The sequence below is a fragment of the Salvelinus alpinus genome, chromosome 10 (assembly GCF_045679555.1).
Source record: "Salvelinus alpinus chromosome 10, SLU_Salpinus.1, whole genome shotgun sequence".
Lineage (NCBI taxonomy): Eukaryota > Metazoa > Chordata > Actinopteri > Salmoniformes > Salmonidae > Salvelinus > Salvelinus alpinus.
This window is the reverse complement of record NC_092095.1, coordinates 59,812,343-59,828,831: the sequence shown is the minus strand read 5'-3', so window position 1 is coordinate 59,828,831 and position 16,489 is coordinate 59,812,343. Positions and strand designations below refer to the sequence as shown.

The 16,489-nt window shown below is 43.0% G+C and overlaps 1 protein-coding gene across 1 annotated transcript; it reads left to right on the top strand.

The window, feature by feature from the left end:
- Positions 1 to 617: 617 nt before the first annotated feature.
- pspc1 (paraspeckle component 1) lies at positions 618 to 15,919 on the top strand. The gene is made up of 9 exons (XM_071330045.1): positions 618 to 1,221; positions 1,568 to 1,869; positions 1,987 to 2,082; positions 2,286 to 2,482; positions 5,289 to 5,373; positions 5,459 to 5,564; positions 11,865 to 11,922; positions 14,334 to 14,488; positions 15,104 to 15,919. The coding sequence occupies exons 1-9, from the start codon at positions 805 to 807 to the stop codon at positions 15,323 to 15,325; spliced, it is 1,638 nt and encodes a 545-aa protein (XP_071186146.1). The 5' UTR covers positions 618 to 804; the 3' UTR covers positions 15,326 to 15,919.
- The last annotated feature ends 570 nt before the right edge of the window (positions 15,920 to 16,489 follow it).

Genomic DNA, 16,489 nt, shown 5'->3' with positions numbered 1-16,489 from the left:
GTCTGGTTTCCAGTGACCCTGGCGTCTTTTGTCATCACAATGGGCAAAAATGTGGCTACAGGGCCATTTAGTTGTGTGGAGGTCTGTGAATGCCATCGTTGTCACATGACCAGTCTCAGCCATCGTTGTCACATGACCAGTCTCAGACATCTCGCACAAAGAGACCAACCATCCCTTTTATCACCCATGAACCCCTTCCCTCCACTTTACCCCCATAGGATGTGTGTGCGTGTGTGCGTAAACTTTGGACCATTGACAGAGTGACTGAGTATGAGCTCTGCCCCATGCCTAAATGGCATTAATGATTATATAAGCAATAAGCATAGTGAGCCTACCAGTACCACTGCCAAGTGGAGTATTACTCCTACTGGTATAGTGTTCCCGCCTTGGGACGGGAACCAACATGCTGCTGTTACGAATATCAATCATTTAGATAGTAAAGTGTCAGCGGCAGCACACTGAATCTTCCCATGACATTGACCTTGAACATGTCTGAACATGTTGAACAAAGTGCGACACCAACATCAGCATCAGCATGCCACTATGCCATGCAAAAACTTCCCGACATCCCTTGATCTTGTAAAAGTCTTCGTACCCCACCTGGTGGCCAAGGGGAAAAACACAGCCACGTTGAATACCTCACGTCAACGGTGCGCGCGCAGTCATCGCCATTTTGAGTTACAGCCGCACTTCGCTGGCTGATGACTGTAAGGAGGCACGGTTTTTTCGTTTCTGAAATATTTCTGCGCATTCAAAGCTATACTTACTGGATACATATTGTGAGGGATTTACTTCGCTCTAAGTATGGCTCACCGAAATCTAAAACAGGTCAACATTCAAAACAACGCACCGTCGCCGAAACCTCAGCAGCAGTACCGCCAGCAGCAGCAGCAGCAGCACACAAAGCGCAACATGGACTCTCCAGGCATGGAGCGAAGGCCGAATGTTGCGGATGGGAAAACCCCACCACCAAAGCCGCCGACGGCTGCCAGCCCTGCGGCAGAGGGGGAGGGTGGAGCCGGAGAGTCGCTGGAAATGACGCTGGATATAAAGAGTTTCAGGAGACCCGGGGAGAAAACCTTCACGCAGCGATGTAGGTTGTTCATCGGTAACCTCCCGACAGACCTCACGGAGGATGATTTCAAAAAACTGTTTTCAAAGTATGGCGAGGCTAACGAGGTGTTTATCAACCGAGACCGAGGATTCGGCTTCATTCGACTGGTAAGACTGCGTTTTAGAGTATTCAGTAATATCGAACTCCGTGGTGAAGTAAGCTCCTTTTGATTGTTGGAGTTTAGGCCGCTATAATATCGATACCCATCTGTTCCCCCTAGTTAGTTAGCTACTATTTATTACTCTGGCGGATGGGTCTGCCTGACCAATTGTTAAGCCTACTCCCCCACCTGAAACCATTCATTTCTTGATACATTGGGTCCCTTTGAAACATGCTTGACTAGATTATGGTAACACTATCTAGGTGGCAATTCTCATTAATCAATCAAGAGTGCATAAAAAAACGTTGAAAGTTTGCTATCAATAGAGCCTAACCTTTGACCTGGAATTCTAGGAAACCAGGACGCTGGCGGAGATTGCCAAGGCAGAGTTGGACGGCACAGTGCTGGGGAACCGACCTATCCGGATCCGCTTCGCCACGCACGGCTCTGCCCTCACAGTGCGGAACCTTTCCCCTGTGGTCTCCAACGAGCTCCTTGAGGAGGCCTTCTCGGAGTTCGGCCCAGTGGAAAGGGCTATCGTTGTGGTGGACGACCGCGGAAGGCCCACTGGGAAGGGCTTCGTGGAGTTTGCCAACAAACCTTGTGCTCGTAAAGCCCTGGATCGCTGTGCTGACGGGGCGCTGCTGCTCACCACGTAAGACAACCAACGACTGCATTTACTTAGTTACCTGGTTTACGAAATAACCCAAACGCACCAAATCAATTCCAAGCAGTGTTTGTGATAACTCCCATCTCACCGTGTTGTCTCCAGGTCTCCTCGGCCTGCCATAGTGGAACCCACCGAGCAGCTGGATGAAGAGGATGGACTCCCAGAGAAGTTGCTGGTGAAATCTGTACACTACCACAAGTACGTTATACACATGATCTCCTATTGGGAGTTTTACTCTCTGTACCAGTCTTGACAACGGGAGTTCTTTATCATAACCAGTATGAATTTGTTGATTTATTCACTTGCCCGTCGGTGTGTGTGTGTGCACCGTTCCACTTTCCTCATAGTCTCCCTTCAGGTCTTAGTCCAGCCACTAACCCCTCTCCTCCCTGTCTCTCCAGGGAGAGGGAGCACCCCCCGCGGTTTGCCCAGCCGGGGACATTTGAGTTTGAGTACTCGTCCCGCTGGAAGGCCCTGGACGAGATGGAAAAGCAGCAGAGAGACCAGGTTGAGCGCAACATCCGAGAGGCCAAGGAGAAGCTGGAGCAAGAGATGGAGGCCGCCAAGCACGAGCATCAGCTCATGATGATGAGACAAGGTACACACACTCAGAGGAACCTCTCACACACACCGAGGAAGACGCCAACTTTTCAAGGACAAAGTTAACATGTTACCTTTTGTGTCGTGTGCATATTCAACATTAGCAGACATAGCCATAGGCCTACTTCAAGTGTTGTCAGAAACTGTCACGTGTGAATACAAAAAAACATTAATACCAAGCCAACCCCTTTCTCTTAGACCTGATGTAATACCAAGCCAACCCCTTTCTCTCAGACCTGATGTATTACCAAGCCAGCCCCTTTCTCTCAGACCTGATGTAATACCAAGCCAACCCCTCCTTTTAGACCTGATGTAATACCAAGCCAACCCCTTTCTCTCAGACCTGATGTAATACCAAGTCAACCCCTCCTCTCAGACCTGATGTAATACCAAGCCAACCCCTTTCTCTCAGACCTGATGTAATACCAAGTCAACCCCTCCTCTCGGACCTGATGTAATACCAAGCCAACCCCTTTGTCTCAGACCTGATGTAATACCAAGCCAACCCCTTTCTCTCAGACCTGATGTAATACAAAGCCAACCCCTTTCTCTCAGACCTGATGTAATACCAAGCCAACCCCTTTCTCTCAGACCTGATGTAATACCAAGCCAACCCCTTTCTCTCAGACCTGATGTAATACCAAGCCAACCCCTTTCTCTCAGACCTGATGTAATACCAAGCCAACCCCTTTCTCTCAGACCTGATGTTATACCAAGCCAACCCCTCCTCTCAGACCTGATGTTATACCAAGCCAACCCCTCCTCTCAGACCTGATGTTATACCAAGCCAACCCCTCCTCTCAGACCTGATGTAATACCAAGCCAACCCCTTTCTCTCAGACCTGATGTAATACCAAGTCAACCCCTCCTCTCGGACCTGATGTTATACCAAGCCAACCCCTCCTCTCAGACCTGATGTAATACCAAGCCAACCCCTCCTCTCAGACCTGATGTTATACCAAGCCAACCCCTCCTCTCAGACCTGATGTAATACCAAGCCAACCCCTTTCTCTCAGACCTGATGTAATACCAAGTCAACCCCTCCTCTCGGACCTGATGTTATACCAAGCCAACCCCTTTGTCTCAGACCTGATGTAATACCAAGCCAACCCCTTTCTCTCAGACCTGATGTAATACAAAGCCAACCCCTTTCTCTCAGACCTGATGTAATACCAAGCCAACCCCTTTCTCTCAGACCTGATGTAATACCAAGCCAACCCCTTTCTCTCAGACCTGATGTAATACCAAGCCAACCCCTTTCTCTCAGACCTGATGTAATACAAAGCCAACCCCTTTCTCTCAGACCTGATGTTATACCAAGCCAACCCCTCCTCTCAGACCTGATGTTATACCAAGCCAACCCCTCCTCTCAGACCTGATGTAATACCAAGCCAACCCCTTTCTCTCAGACCTGATGTAATACCAAGTCAACCCCTCCTCTCGGACCTGATGTTATACCAAGCCAACCCCTTTCTCTCAGACCTGATGTATTACCAAGCCAGCCCCTTTGTCTCAGACCTGATGTAATACCAAGCCAACCCCTCCTTTTAGACCTGATGTAATACCAAGCCAACCCCTCCTCTCAGACCTGATGTTATACCAAGCCAACCCCTTTCTCTCAGACCTGATGTATTACCAAGCCAGCCCCTTTGTCTCAGACCTGATGTAATACCAAGCCAACCCCTCCTTTTAGACCTGATGTAATACCAAGCCAACCCCTCCTCTCAGACCTGATGTATTACCAAGCCAACCCCTCCTCTCAGACCTGATGTAATACCAAGCCAACCCCTCCTCTCAGACCTGATGTAATACCAAGCCAACCCCTCCTCTCAGACCTGATGTAATACCAAGCCAACCCCTTTCTCTCAGACCTGATGTAATACCAAGTCAACCACTCCTCTCGGACCTGATGTTATACCAAGCCAACCCCTTTGTCTCAGACCTGATGTAATACCAAGCCAACCCCTTTCTCTCAGACCTGATGTAATACAAAGCCAACCCCTTTCTCTCAGACCTGATGTAATACCAAGCCAACCCCTTTCTCTCAGACCTGATGTAATACCAAGCCAACCCCTTTCTCTCAGACCTGATGTAATACCAAGCCAACCCCTTTCTCTCAGACCTGATGTAATACCAAGCCAACCCCTTTCTCTCAGACCTGATTTAATACCAAGCCAACCCCTTTCTCTCAGACCTGATGAAATACCAAGCCAACCCCTCCTCTTAGACCTGATGTAATACCAAACAACCCCTCTTCTCAGACCTGATGTATTACCAAGCCAACCCCTCCTCTCAGACCTGATGTAATACCAAGCCAACCCATCTTAGACCTGATGTAATACCAAACAACCCCTCCTCTCAGACCTGATGCAATACCAAGCCAACCCCCCCTCTCAGACCTGATGTATTACCAAGCCAACCCCTCCTCTCAGACCTGATGTAATACCAAGCCAACCCCTCCTCTTAGACCTGATGTAATACCAAGCCAACCCCTCCTCTCAGACCTGATGTAATACCAAGCCAACCCCTCCTCTCAGACCTGATGTTATACCAAGCCAACCCCTCCTCTCAGACCTGATGTAATACCAAGCCAACTCCTCCTCTCGGACCTGATGTAATACCAAGTCAACCCCTCCTCTCGGACCTGATGTAATACCAAGCCAACCCCTTTCTCTCAGACCTGATGTTATACCAAGCCAACCCCTTTCTCTCAGACCTGATGTAATACCAAGCCAACCCCTTTCTCTCAGACCTGATGTTATACCAAGCCAACCCATATTTCTCTCTCATCTTCTCTTTCTCAGACCTGATGAGGCGTCAAGAGGAGCTGAGACGTCTGGAGGAGCTTCGCAACCAGGAGCTGCAGAAACGCAAGAATATAGAGATGAGGTACGTGTGTGTACCTCCCACTCTATTTTCTACTCGTCACGAGGAGAGTCAGAAGTGTGTGTTAAACGTTCTCTCCTGTTTGTAGACATGAGGAGAGGCGTAGGCAGGAGGAGGAGATGATGCAGCGCCATCGAGAGCAGGAAGAGATGAGACGCCAACCGGACGGCTTCAAGCCAAACTATGCGGACAGCGTGAGTTCACCGAACAGACACACAAACATGCACACAAAGGTCAGACCGGTTCACGCCTAACTTCATGAAGAGTGTGAATACACTTGGAGAACACACACACAGCCAACATAGACCTTCACATCAGTACAGTCAGTATCACTCATTTCTAGGTTTTTGAATACACAAACTATCACACTTTTTTAAAAATGTTGTTCATTTCAGAGAAGCGGTGTTCACACACTTTCATTCACATGATTCTGCTGAGGGTCTGCGTTTTATATGGGGATTTTGAGAACATTCTCAGATATGATAGTGATTTTTAGGGTCCATCGATCATGCTGTTGGGTGCTGAGAAAAGATGCCTAACAGTCCTACCGCTCTACGTCACACTGATGATGATCAAGCATACTAGGGATGGGCACGGCTAATTAAATACGCGGATATCCGACCGAATGTTAGTATTCAATTACTTGAGTGTTATTTTTTTTAGATGTGTATATATATATTTATTTATATAGACCTATTTTAACGATGAAAAGGCTTTGTCTATATTACGTCATCCTTGTGACATTTTTATCTACAAAGAAATACCAGGACATTTGAAATTCTTAGTTGAATTAAACATCAAACCTTTGAATGTAGTTTCTATAGCGGTGCGTTGAGCTACTGCTGGGTATTTAGCCCTCCAGGCTGCCCCGACTCGGTATGCCATTTTCCCCATTTCAAATAGCAATTACAGGCACTCCCTTGCCAGAGTTTCCACAATACCTGACACAGATCAATGCAAAACACTCACCAGAAAACCGTTTTTTGTAGCAGAATCAGTTCTATCGCGGCGAAAATCAGACTTCTCTTTCGCTGTTGCTGTTAGCCAAACTACCGGAAACGCAGTATCTCCGCTGTTTACCTCTGCCGTGTGCATGTGCATTTTTCGACTATCCGGATAAGTGATGATAAATAAGTGATGATATTATTTGAATAGTAAAATAATTTTGACTACCCATTCCTAAAGCATCCCAGAATGCTGCCTTTTTCTTTTCAACTAGTGTCCCATATCACTATAGGAGCATATCTTTTCTAGGTAACTACAGATTAACTTAGTGTACCGTAGTCCTGTGTGTGAAAGTCTAATAAAAATGTATTTTGGGTCAGTCTAGTTTATGGTAGCCTACTACCTATTTAGTGCTATTTCTTATGCACGTAGCATGTCACAATACCAACAGGGCTCTAGGTTTGGTTTTCGTATCTTCCAAAGACTTTAGCTTGAAAGACACAAACCTGATCTGAAATTGACCTCAAGCCGCTATTCTTTCTCCTTCTGACGGGACTGATAGGTGTAAGCAGTGCAGCGATTGCTCAACCTAACCCTCCAATGGGCTTAGGGTAGCAGCTGACGGCCACCATCTTGTTTACACCCATCTGGTCTTCAGATCTGCTAAAACCAAAAGAGAAAGGCCGAGGGGTTTTCATATTGGTTCATCGTTGTTCTACTGTGGTTTTCAGGGTGTATTTTTCTTACCAAACTGATGTCCAGCAGTAGCAGCCCTTCTAAGCAGTGTATCCACAATACTAGCCTCACAGCTAGCGACATAAAACAATGTGTAGCTGTCCCACGTTATACGTTTATCATCAATTCAAATGTCTGTTGTATTTACCTGGGTTTTCAACACCTATTTTACTAAAGTAGTATGGGAGAGGGCCACCTGCTAGAACAAAATACTGCTCTATCTCTGCTGAGTTGTCTGAAGTAATCTAGATCCTGTAACCGACAGCTTGGCATTCTTGTGGGAACGTTAAGAGGGGAGAGGCTAATGATTGACAGACCCTTTCACCACTGCTCATTTGTGATGCTTGAGTGTCTTCCGGATGAGAGTAACTTCAGTTCCAGAGAGAGTCCTCAGAATAGTTCTAAGGTTTTCCATGAAGGCGATAGGGAAACTTGAAAGTCACAATCTGTTAAAATTATATTGGCATGTCTAGAAATGGCCACTGTGCAAAGGCTGTGTCCTTTGGTATCTTCACTTTATCTAATCACTTGACAAAAACACACAGGCAAAGAGTTGAGGATTCTGTCATCAGCTTTTTTTAGGTGGATTTCATTCATTTCAAGCCTAAGTCTTGGTCCCAATTTTCAATACTTCAATAGTCTCCCGTCAACTTTTTCATCATTGCAACTCTGTGATCATGGGTTGGGAAACATACTGACGTTCTCAGGAAACATGCGTTTACCTACCTAGCCCTTAGTGCACCTGTATTACTGCATGCCTGTGGATGTGATGTGTCTTATGATGTTGCTGCATAATAACTTTTCTTCTCTGTTTCTATTGTGTGTTGAGAGGCCGTAGAGAAAGAGGACCGGCTGGAAATATCGTACAAAGCTCCCTCTGCTGTTACAGCCACCCTTACACTACTCTTAGCATGAACTCTTGCTCCTATGCAACAGTTACAACTCCTACAGCTTAACCCAAAACAACCCGCACAAGGATTAACATAGATCTATTGTCGTTACCCTTTAGCATTAGTCTTAGGGGGATATTAGACTTAGAACATGCTCGCAAGCCTCACACACATTTACGAACAACACGTATACCTAACACACTTTTTGCCTCCCTCCTTTTACATTTACATTTTAGTAATTTAGCAGACGCTCTCATCCAGAGTGACATAGTTAGTGCATTCATCGTAAGAAAGCTAGGTAAGACGACCACATATCAGTCGTAGTCAGTACATTTTTCCTCAATTAAAGAAGTAATCAGCACTGTCAGTGCTAGTAGGAAAAGACGAGTGCAAGTTTAAAAAATAAAATGATGCTCCATCCCCCAACTTACTGCGCTATCGACCGAGGAATGAAAACCAAAAGGGGTGGTTGAATAGAAGTCCATAAGACAAAGCTGAACTACAACTTAGAAGTCAGAAGTGTCTGGCAATAATAGAACTTTTAAAGATCTATCAATTGGGCACCACTTTGTATTCAATGTGTCCCGTCATCCAGAGTGCCAAAGTTGTGCTCGTGTAAAACATACACAGGATTACAGGACAGTATATGTAGGCCTACTATTATTAGTGGCACTAGCAAAAGTCCTCACTTTAAATATTGTAAAAAAACAGACTTATAGTTATTATTATTTAGAACGCTACTCTAACACCGTTTCAGATAGAAATACCATTCAAACTTTAAAATGTGTAGTCTGGTCTGGATTAGGTTGCTTGCATACAGTTTTTTTCATAGCATATATGCCAATTAAAAATATATTTTTACCCCCTTTTCTCCCCAATTTCGATCTTGTCTCACCGCTGCATCGCTGCTCTGGAGGCGAAGGTCGAGTCATGCGTCCTCTGAAACATTACCTGCCAAACCGCGCTTCTTAACACCCGCCAGCTTAACCCGGAAGCCAGCTGCACCAATGTGTTGGAGGAAACACTGTTCACTTGACGATCAAGGTCAGCCTGCAGGCGCCCGGCCCAGCACAAGGAGTCGCTAGAGCTGGATGAGCCAAATGAAGCTCCCCCTGTCAAACACTCCCCCTAACCCGGACAATGCTGGGCCAATTGTGCGCCACCTTATGGGATTCCCGATCACGGCCGGTTATGTAATACAGCCCGGGATCGAACACGGGTCTGTAGTGACACCTCTAGCACTACGATGTAGTGCCTTAGACTGCTGCGCCACTCGGGAGGCCCTACGTATATACTTTTTAAATTATTACACTTTTTGTCCTTCTTAAAAAACTTAGTATAACAATGTGACTTTTTACACATCAGCTACTTTGACCACTTTCCCAACAATTTAGACAAAACTTAGAGGACATGAAATATTGGTCTTCTCTGCTATTCAAATCTGAAATTGGGAACGAAATTATCTTCTAACAATCAAAATATACAGCTGTTTTAGGAACCGCATCACTACTACTTTCATAAAAAGTTAGTGTATGAAATCTTTAGTCTGCTTTTCAAATCTGAAATCAGAACAGCAATATCAAATTATAACACTTACTCTAGCTAACCCATTGCCTACCTATCTAAAACAGTCACTACTGCAACGTAGACTACTGCTACTAGTACTTCTGGGCTACTTACTACTACCTAGTCTCCCACTGAAGGCTACTATTCACTATTTATAAATCAGTCACGCCCTCTACTACAACAGACTTACATTTTCAACACTAACAAACTTCTAAACTTCCACCACTAGGTGTAACATATTCATCACCCCTAATTATAGCCTAAAACTTTTCTAATTCCTTATGAGTAAAAGTGTTGTAGTCTGAGTGTATTTACTGTATTTGTAATGAAATATGTGATCGAACTCCCCCGCACGCCAAAGTAATAAGGTTTTTATAGTTGTCTATCATAGTATGGGCTTTGGTAGTATGGGCTTATCAGACTAGATATTTTAACATTTAACTTTGGCTATAATTCTTCACTTAAGTAAAATGTTTTACATTTCTTCAACTACCACAAAAATACTTTCAAAGACTTAAAGCAAGTCCCACAATTTTTTGTTAATTGATAATTACCTTCTAGTTACTTTTTAAGATAAAAAAATAATAATGTTTAGTAGTAGTGCATACTGTACTTTAGGGAGTATTTATCCATAAACATTTGTGCAGAAATTGTTCCAGGCAAAAGACCTATATCAGATATTCTGATCAATACTCAAGATTTAATTCCAACAAATACTGTACATTTTGTTTTGTTTCTCTTTTAACAGTTCTCATTCTTTTTCTTTTAAAGTTTCTTGCATTTAATTAACTCAACATTATAGAAGACACACTTTTGTAATACTGTCACGTGTCATGTTAATTAACATGACATTTTAATGTCCCATACTGCACTTACCTCTGTACTCAACAGAGACGAGAGTGTGTGTGTGTGTGAGAATTTGTTGCCGTGTGTGTTTGTCTGTGATGAGAATTTGTGTGTGTGTGTGTGTGTACTTAAACTACTTCATGTGCTTGTCTTGAGGGAGTGTTGTGTGCAAGCATGTGTGAGGGAAGTGTTCGATCTTCAATGTGGAACATTTGCATTGTATTCCAGGTAAGTATATTCAGGTGGAGCTGTAACTACATAACTAGAACACAATTTGTCCCGCAAAAGATGAGTGAATGCAGCTGGTGAAGGATTTTTAGTGTCCATCTCTCATTAACTATTTAAATGTAACATGATTTGAAATATAGTATACTAATATGGAATATATAATATATGTACTATTTACCCATGTTTACTTTGTTTTAGCTGGCCAGTTTAAAATTCACAGGAAACTCAGATTTTACAACGTATATCTTAAGACATTTTGGACTAGGAGGTGTATTCTGTGGTTCTGCATTGTTTAGAATGTTGCTGGTAGAAATGCAATGTGTAGAGCTGACACTGTTCCCTATTACACGTTACAGAGCATGTCTGTTCTAAACAATGCTTTTCTATCTGTAACTCTTCTGACTTTCACAATATAACGTAGCACACAGGACTATACTGTATGTGTATCATATTTGTATGATGGTGTGAGTGAGCTAGTTGGGAGGATGTTGAGTGTACTTGCATATTATTTGTGTCTGTGAGAGTGTGTGGGGGGGGTTGAGTTGAGTGATGATGTGTACTTACGTGTGTGTGTGAGAGAGCGAGCGAGTGGGGGCATGTTTATTGCATATGTCCTTTATGATAAGATATTTTATGTGAGGGGGGGTCAGTGTTGATAATGTGTGTGCTTTGTACAGCTTCATTTGTGAGTTTGTGTAGCGTACATATATCTTTTTGTGTACTAATGTTTAGGTCGTCTGAACATCAATGTGTGGAGGGGATTTGGGGATTTATCTACTTCTCAATCTTTTCTCTTGCATATTTATCAGTAACCCTTATTCCTCTATTAGGCTGAAATTACCACAACAAGGTCACTTCATTGTTTGATCAACTTTGGACTAAATCCATGTTATATTTTGGCTTGTCCCATATTAAGTTATATACTCATCACATACAGACCAATATTGACTTTTTTTTAGATGGACCTTGAGAATCCATACTGGACACATAAGTAACTTGTTAAGCATACCTAGGAACTCAGATGTTCATTCCGTATGTACTCCTCTCACTAAGTTCTTACACATCCAATACAGTGTCATTCCACACACAGCTTTTGTAACTCCTCCTTCAGGACTTTTTCTATCACAGTTGGGAGAACATTATTAACCTTATTCCCTGGCTGTTGCTTATATATCTGTGTGAGTGTTGTGATGTGTGAGGAATCATCCTACACATGTCCTAATGGTCCTAGTAGTTATTGTCCATAAGGTTTACGGGTGCACCACTCTTCTTCACTTCTTCCAGAGAGAACAGGAAATGAGAATGGGTGAACTGGGCCCTCGTGGAGCCATTAATATGGGAGGTAGGGTCATAACGATGACTCAGCACTGACTGGTCCATTAACAACCATAAACTACCCCTCCCCCTTTCGGTGTCTACAGATCTAAAGGAACTGGGAAGGTGTTGGACATATGGCTAGGTTTGTGAAATTCTGGTAACTTTCTCAATTCCCAGGGACTGTGATTCCTGGAAAACCTGGGAATTTGGGGAAAGTTACTGGAGTTCTGCCGCCCTGGCTATAAGGAAGAAGTTCCCCCTAAGCCCATTGGAAGGCTAGGTGGCGCCACCGCCATATTGTGTGCACCTGGCTCGTTCCTTCAGGTCGGCAGACATTAAAGGGCTAGGAGCAGGGCTAGGGATATATTGTGAGGCTCTGAACGGGATGGGCTGTGTGAGGCTCATAGTGGCTCCTTCACCACTTTATGAATGTAACCCGGGGCTGCACATCACCTACATACTGTGTGTACTGAAGTACTAATACTACTGGGGGAAATATGCTCATGTGGCGTAGTCCGAGAACATGCTAATTATGTTTTTGTGTCACTGATTAGATATGTGAGTGAGAGTGACTAGGGTGTACGTGTGTTTTGGGGGATTGTGAGACTGAAATAATCATGGAGGGGTTAAAGTTATCCATCACTGCAAAGGATTTCCGTCATGGAATTTTTTGAGATTTCGTTTTATTTTTTATGACTAAATGGTGTAACTCAGTTTTAATACATGTACAAAATTATCCTCTTTCCTGACAAGTAATGATGGTCATGCCTTTTTTTTTCATGAAAAAGGAGTTTTGCAGTCGATCTGAGATTGACTTAAATTTCAGTCGTGGGATATATTTTGTTTTTACCCCTGATTTGTGTGTGGAGAAACTGAGTACATCAATTTGTAGAAAGTCATGTCTACCTTTTTTAGTGTGAATTTTACATGATGACTTCACTACACTATCGTTTTGTTATCAGGTAATTTGTTGTTTAGTCAACTGGTTGAAGGAAACCATTGTTTTCTTTAGTCCTTAATGTTTTATGTAACCTCACTTTTGCTCTTTCTACAGACCTACTTATTTACCTGATTCGAACAATAGAGGAGGCCCAAACCGAACCTACATTTCTAGCATGAGGGTTTTTAGTAAACATTTTGTATCCGCAGTAGCCACCAATCCCAACACTTGGTAAACATTCTTATCTACAAGCTTAGAATAAACCTATCCCTTTGTTTGTATTTACATTTTATGTGTGTGTATGTTTACTACTTACAAACATAATGGCGTGCGTTGTTCAATGAGATGGTGGATTAGTCTTTTTGGGGGGGTGGGGGGGGGGGGCTTTTTGCAGTATCATTTCTGTGTACATATACCATCTAGGAGAAATGTATCTGTTCATTTCTAGCAGTGTGGGTGGGTGGGGTGGGGTCAATTCATAACTAATACAGCTCTGTCTCATTTAGTACCTAGAAAGCATAATGAACTCTTTACTCGTGTTTCCATTAGTAGTTGATGCAACATTTTTATTTTTTAATATTAAATGACTTGTCATCCTACTGATGCTTTTACAGTGCAAAGACCTGTATCGTATGGCTGTGAATGGGGTTTGGGATTTGGGTCTGGAGTTGAATATCTGGCAATGGTGATGTGCAGTCACGGTTTTTAACCTAGAAGCAGAACTGGGTGATGGTGTTCTTTCGCCTGAAATCGGAAATTCATCCAGACTATTTGAGGGCCTCTCACAGCTTGTCCCACATTGCTATTTTACTGTAATGGAACTCTTACTCTGTTGATTGAATGGTATGATACACTGCTCCTGTTCCCAATGACCTGTAAATAGTCTGTTGTAGGCATCTATCTGCTAACGTTGGTTTTTGGTTCCGCTTATATATTAATACAACTTGACCAATTTTAAGGCATAGCCTAATGATTACAGGTGCTGTAGACTGTTAACCTGCCATATGAAATCATCAACAAATGATGTATGTTTTTAAATATATATATATACTTTTTTTTTTTTTACATTAACGTAACATGCAACAATTTCAAATATTTAACTGGGTTAGTTCATAGATAAAAAATCACTCAATTGAAAAATGTATTAGGCCCCCAGCACATGTAACATGGGACCAACATTTTACATGTTGCGTTTATTTTCGTTCAGTGTGCATATCGATATGGATATCTCACCACAGACTAACAAAATGTGATATGTTTTCAATTGTGTACCAACGGGCTCAATTGACTTATTTTTCCCTATCAAACTAGGAAACGAAACATTTGACACCTACATAATTGGCATTGCTTGTGTGACCAACAACCAACGTTAGCTAGCTCTGTCAGCCCTGAGAGATTTTTACACCACTCTACAACAACAAACAGTGCACACGGGGTGTGATGGGTGGGGTTTACTTCCAGTGTGACCAAACGATGCTACGTTGTTTTGCGTGTAGATGGGTTTAACCCCGCCTCTGTTGCTGGGGCCAGTGTAAACCAGGGACCCCCTCAAATGATGGGCATAGGCATAAGCGGAAGGGCCGGAGCCATGGGCCCCGAGGGAACTCCAAACATGGGCGCACCAAACATGATGCCAGACAATGGAGCCATGGTAATGTATGCGCTAAGATGGGCGCTTACTCTCAACCTCTCAATAACTTGCTCTCCTTAACCTGCTCAATCCTTGGTACTGAATAGAAACTGCAGTGTATTGTTTTCAGATTTTAACCAGTGGTGAGAGGAGATGCCAGAGGCTATTTATATTCTGCTTATGGACATTACATTCCAAGGTGTTTTGCCAGTGACTTTGATTTTAATAGTTGATACATATATATATTGTCCAGCTGGTCTTTTCTGGCATCTTTTCCCTTACCATTGCGATATCTTTAATCATGATATCATAGTATCTCGTGGTGGTGATTAGCAAATTGAGGTTAAAATAATAACATTTACTCCCCTGACTTCACTGTTCACATCATGAGGTTAGTGCGGGTTAGGAAAGGGATTCTCATAGCTTATATCAGCTCTGCACCCATAACTAATGGATTGATTCCTCTCTCCCTCTTCTGACTGCCCGGAACTCCTCTGCTTGCCTACTTTGACGTTCGGAACGCCTTCTCATTGCCTCGCCAAAACGAACATTGTTATTGAATATCCCTCCCATCTGATTCTTCTGCATCTGGACTGCTCATAATATCTCCACCAACCCTATCCCTTTACACTGTAGCTGCGCACCGATAGGTTCCCCCAGGGGGCTCCTAATCAGATTGGTTCGTCCCCCATGAGTGGCCGTCCAGGTGTTGAGTCCCCTCAGCAGCAACAGGCAGTGGGGGCAGGGCTTATGGGGGCAGGGCCTGGGCCTGCAGTGGGGGGGCCTGCAAGCTTCGGGAGGGGAATCCCCGTTGTGGGAAACTATGAAGGGCCTAACAACAAACGTCGCAGATACTGATTGTGTTATTATGTTTACATTTTTTCAACGGTGTACCCCAAGGCTCAATATTTGGATCTCTTGCTTTTCCTTTTTCATTATGTAAAATAACTGATTTCTTTTCTCGTCAAATGTTTGTTTTTGTTCTTTTAATTTGGGCTGATTATTTCCCTCAGCTTCTTCATGTGTCCCGAATGTTGACTGAGGGGGGAAAAAATTCTTTTTTATATCACAAGCCAGGCCCAGTGTTGATGCAAAAACACAAATCTTCAATGTTGGCCACCAAAGGCCAATATCAACTGTGATGTATCTTGATGTAGTCAGGTCTGTAGGTAAGGTTTAGGCCAATATTAACTGTGATGTATCTTGATGTAGGCAGGTCTGTAGATGGCTTATAAACTTCTGTATGATGTCGTTTCTTGCTTTTTGCTATCAGTATCCTATCCTCCTGTTATTGTTGTTTTCAGTAGTTCTTAGTAACAATACGTGAAGACCTGCATTGCCTCTGCAATGGTTAGCTTACTTTGATTTCCTCCCATCCATGGAATGTATTTCAGGTACAGTGCATCCTGTAGTAGTTTGTTTGGCTAACTGCAATAAAACTGTGAAATGCCATTTTGTGAATACTAAGTTGATTGAAGTTTTAAAAAATACCTATTTTGTAGCCCCTCTCTCTCTTGCCTTTTTAGATATTTTGGGATTTTCTCACCCTCATCCTTGTTTCAAGTATTGTGAACTCAAATTAATCTCTTAATTTTTCAGAGCAGAGAGCCAAAATTATGTCTGTGTAAAACATACACAGCCTTATGTTGTCACCCAGAGTCACATTTGTTTATTTGCAAGCTATAGCACACAATATTTTACAAAGCTAGGTTTTAAAGGACCATAGCGTTTAGTCTGCTTCGTGTTTCCTTTTTTCCAAGGAAAATCTGATATCGTAGTATCGCGATACTGGTATTGGTACATCACTATTGGGTGTAATTGATCCTCAACCAGGCAAAATACCTATATCGGATATTCTGATCAATACACAAGTTTTTAATTTGAACCAATAGGATACTCTACATTTTGTTAGTCATTTCTCATTCTTTTTCCGTATATTTAAAGTTTCTTGCATTTTAATTAACTCAACATTATAGACAAACTTTTGTAATATTGTCATGTGTTATGTTAATTCACATGACA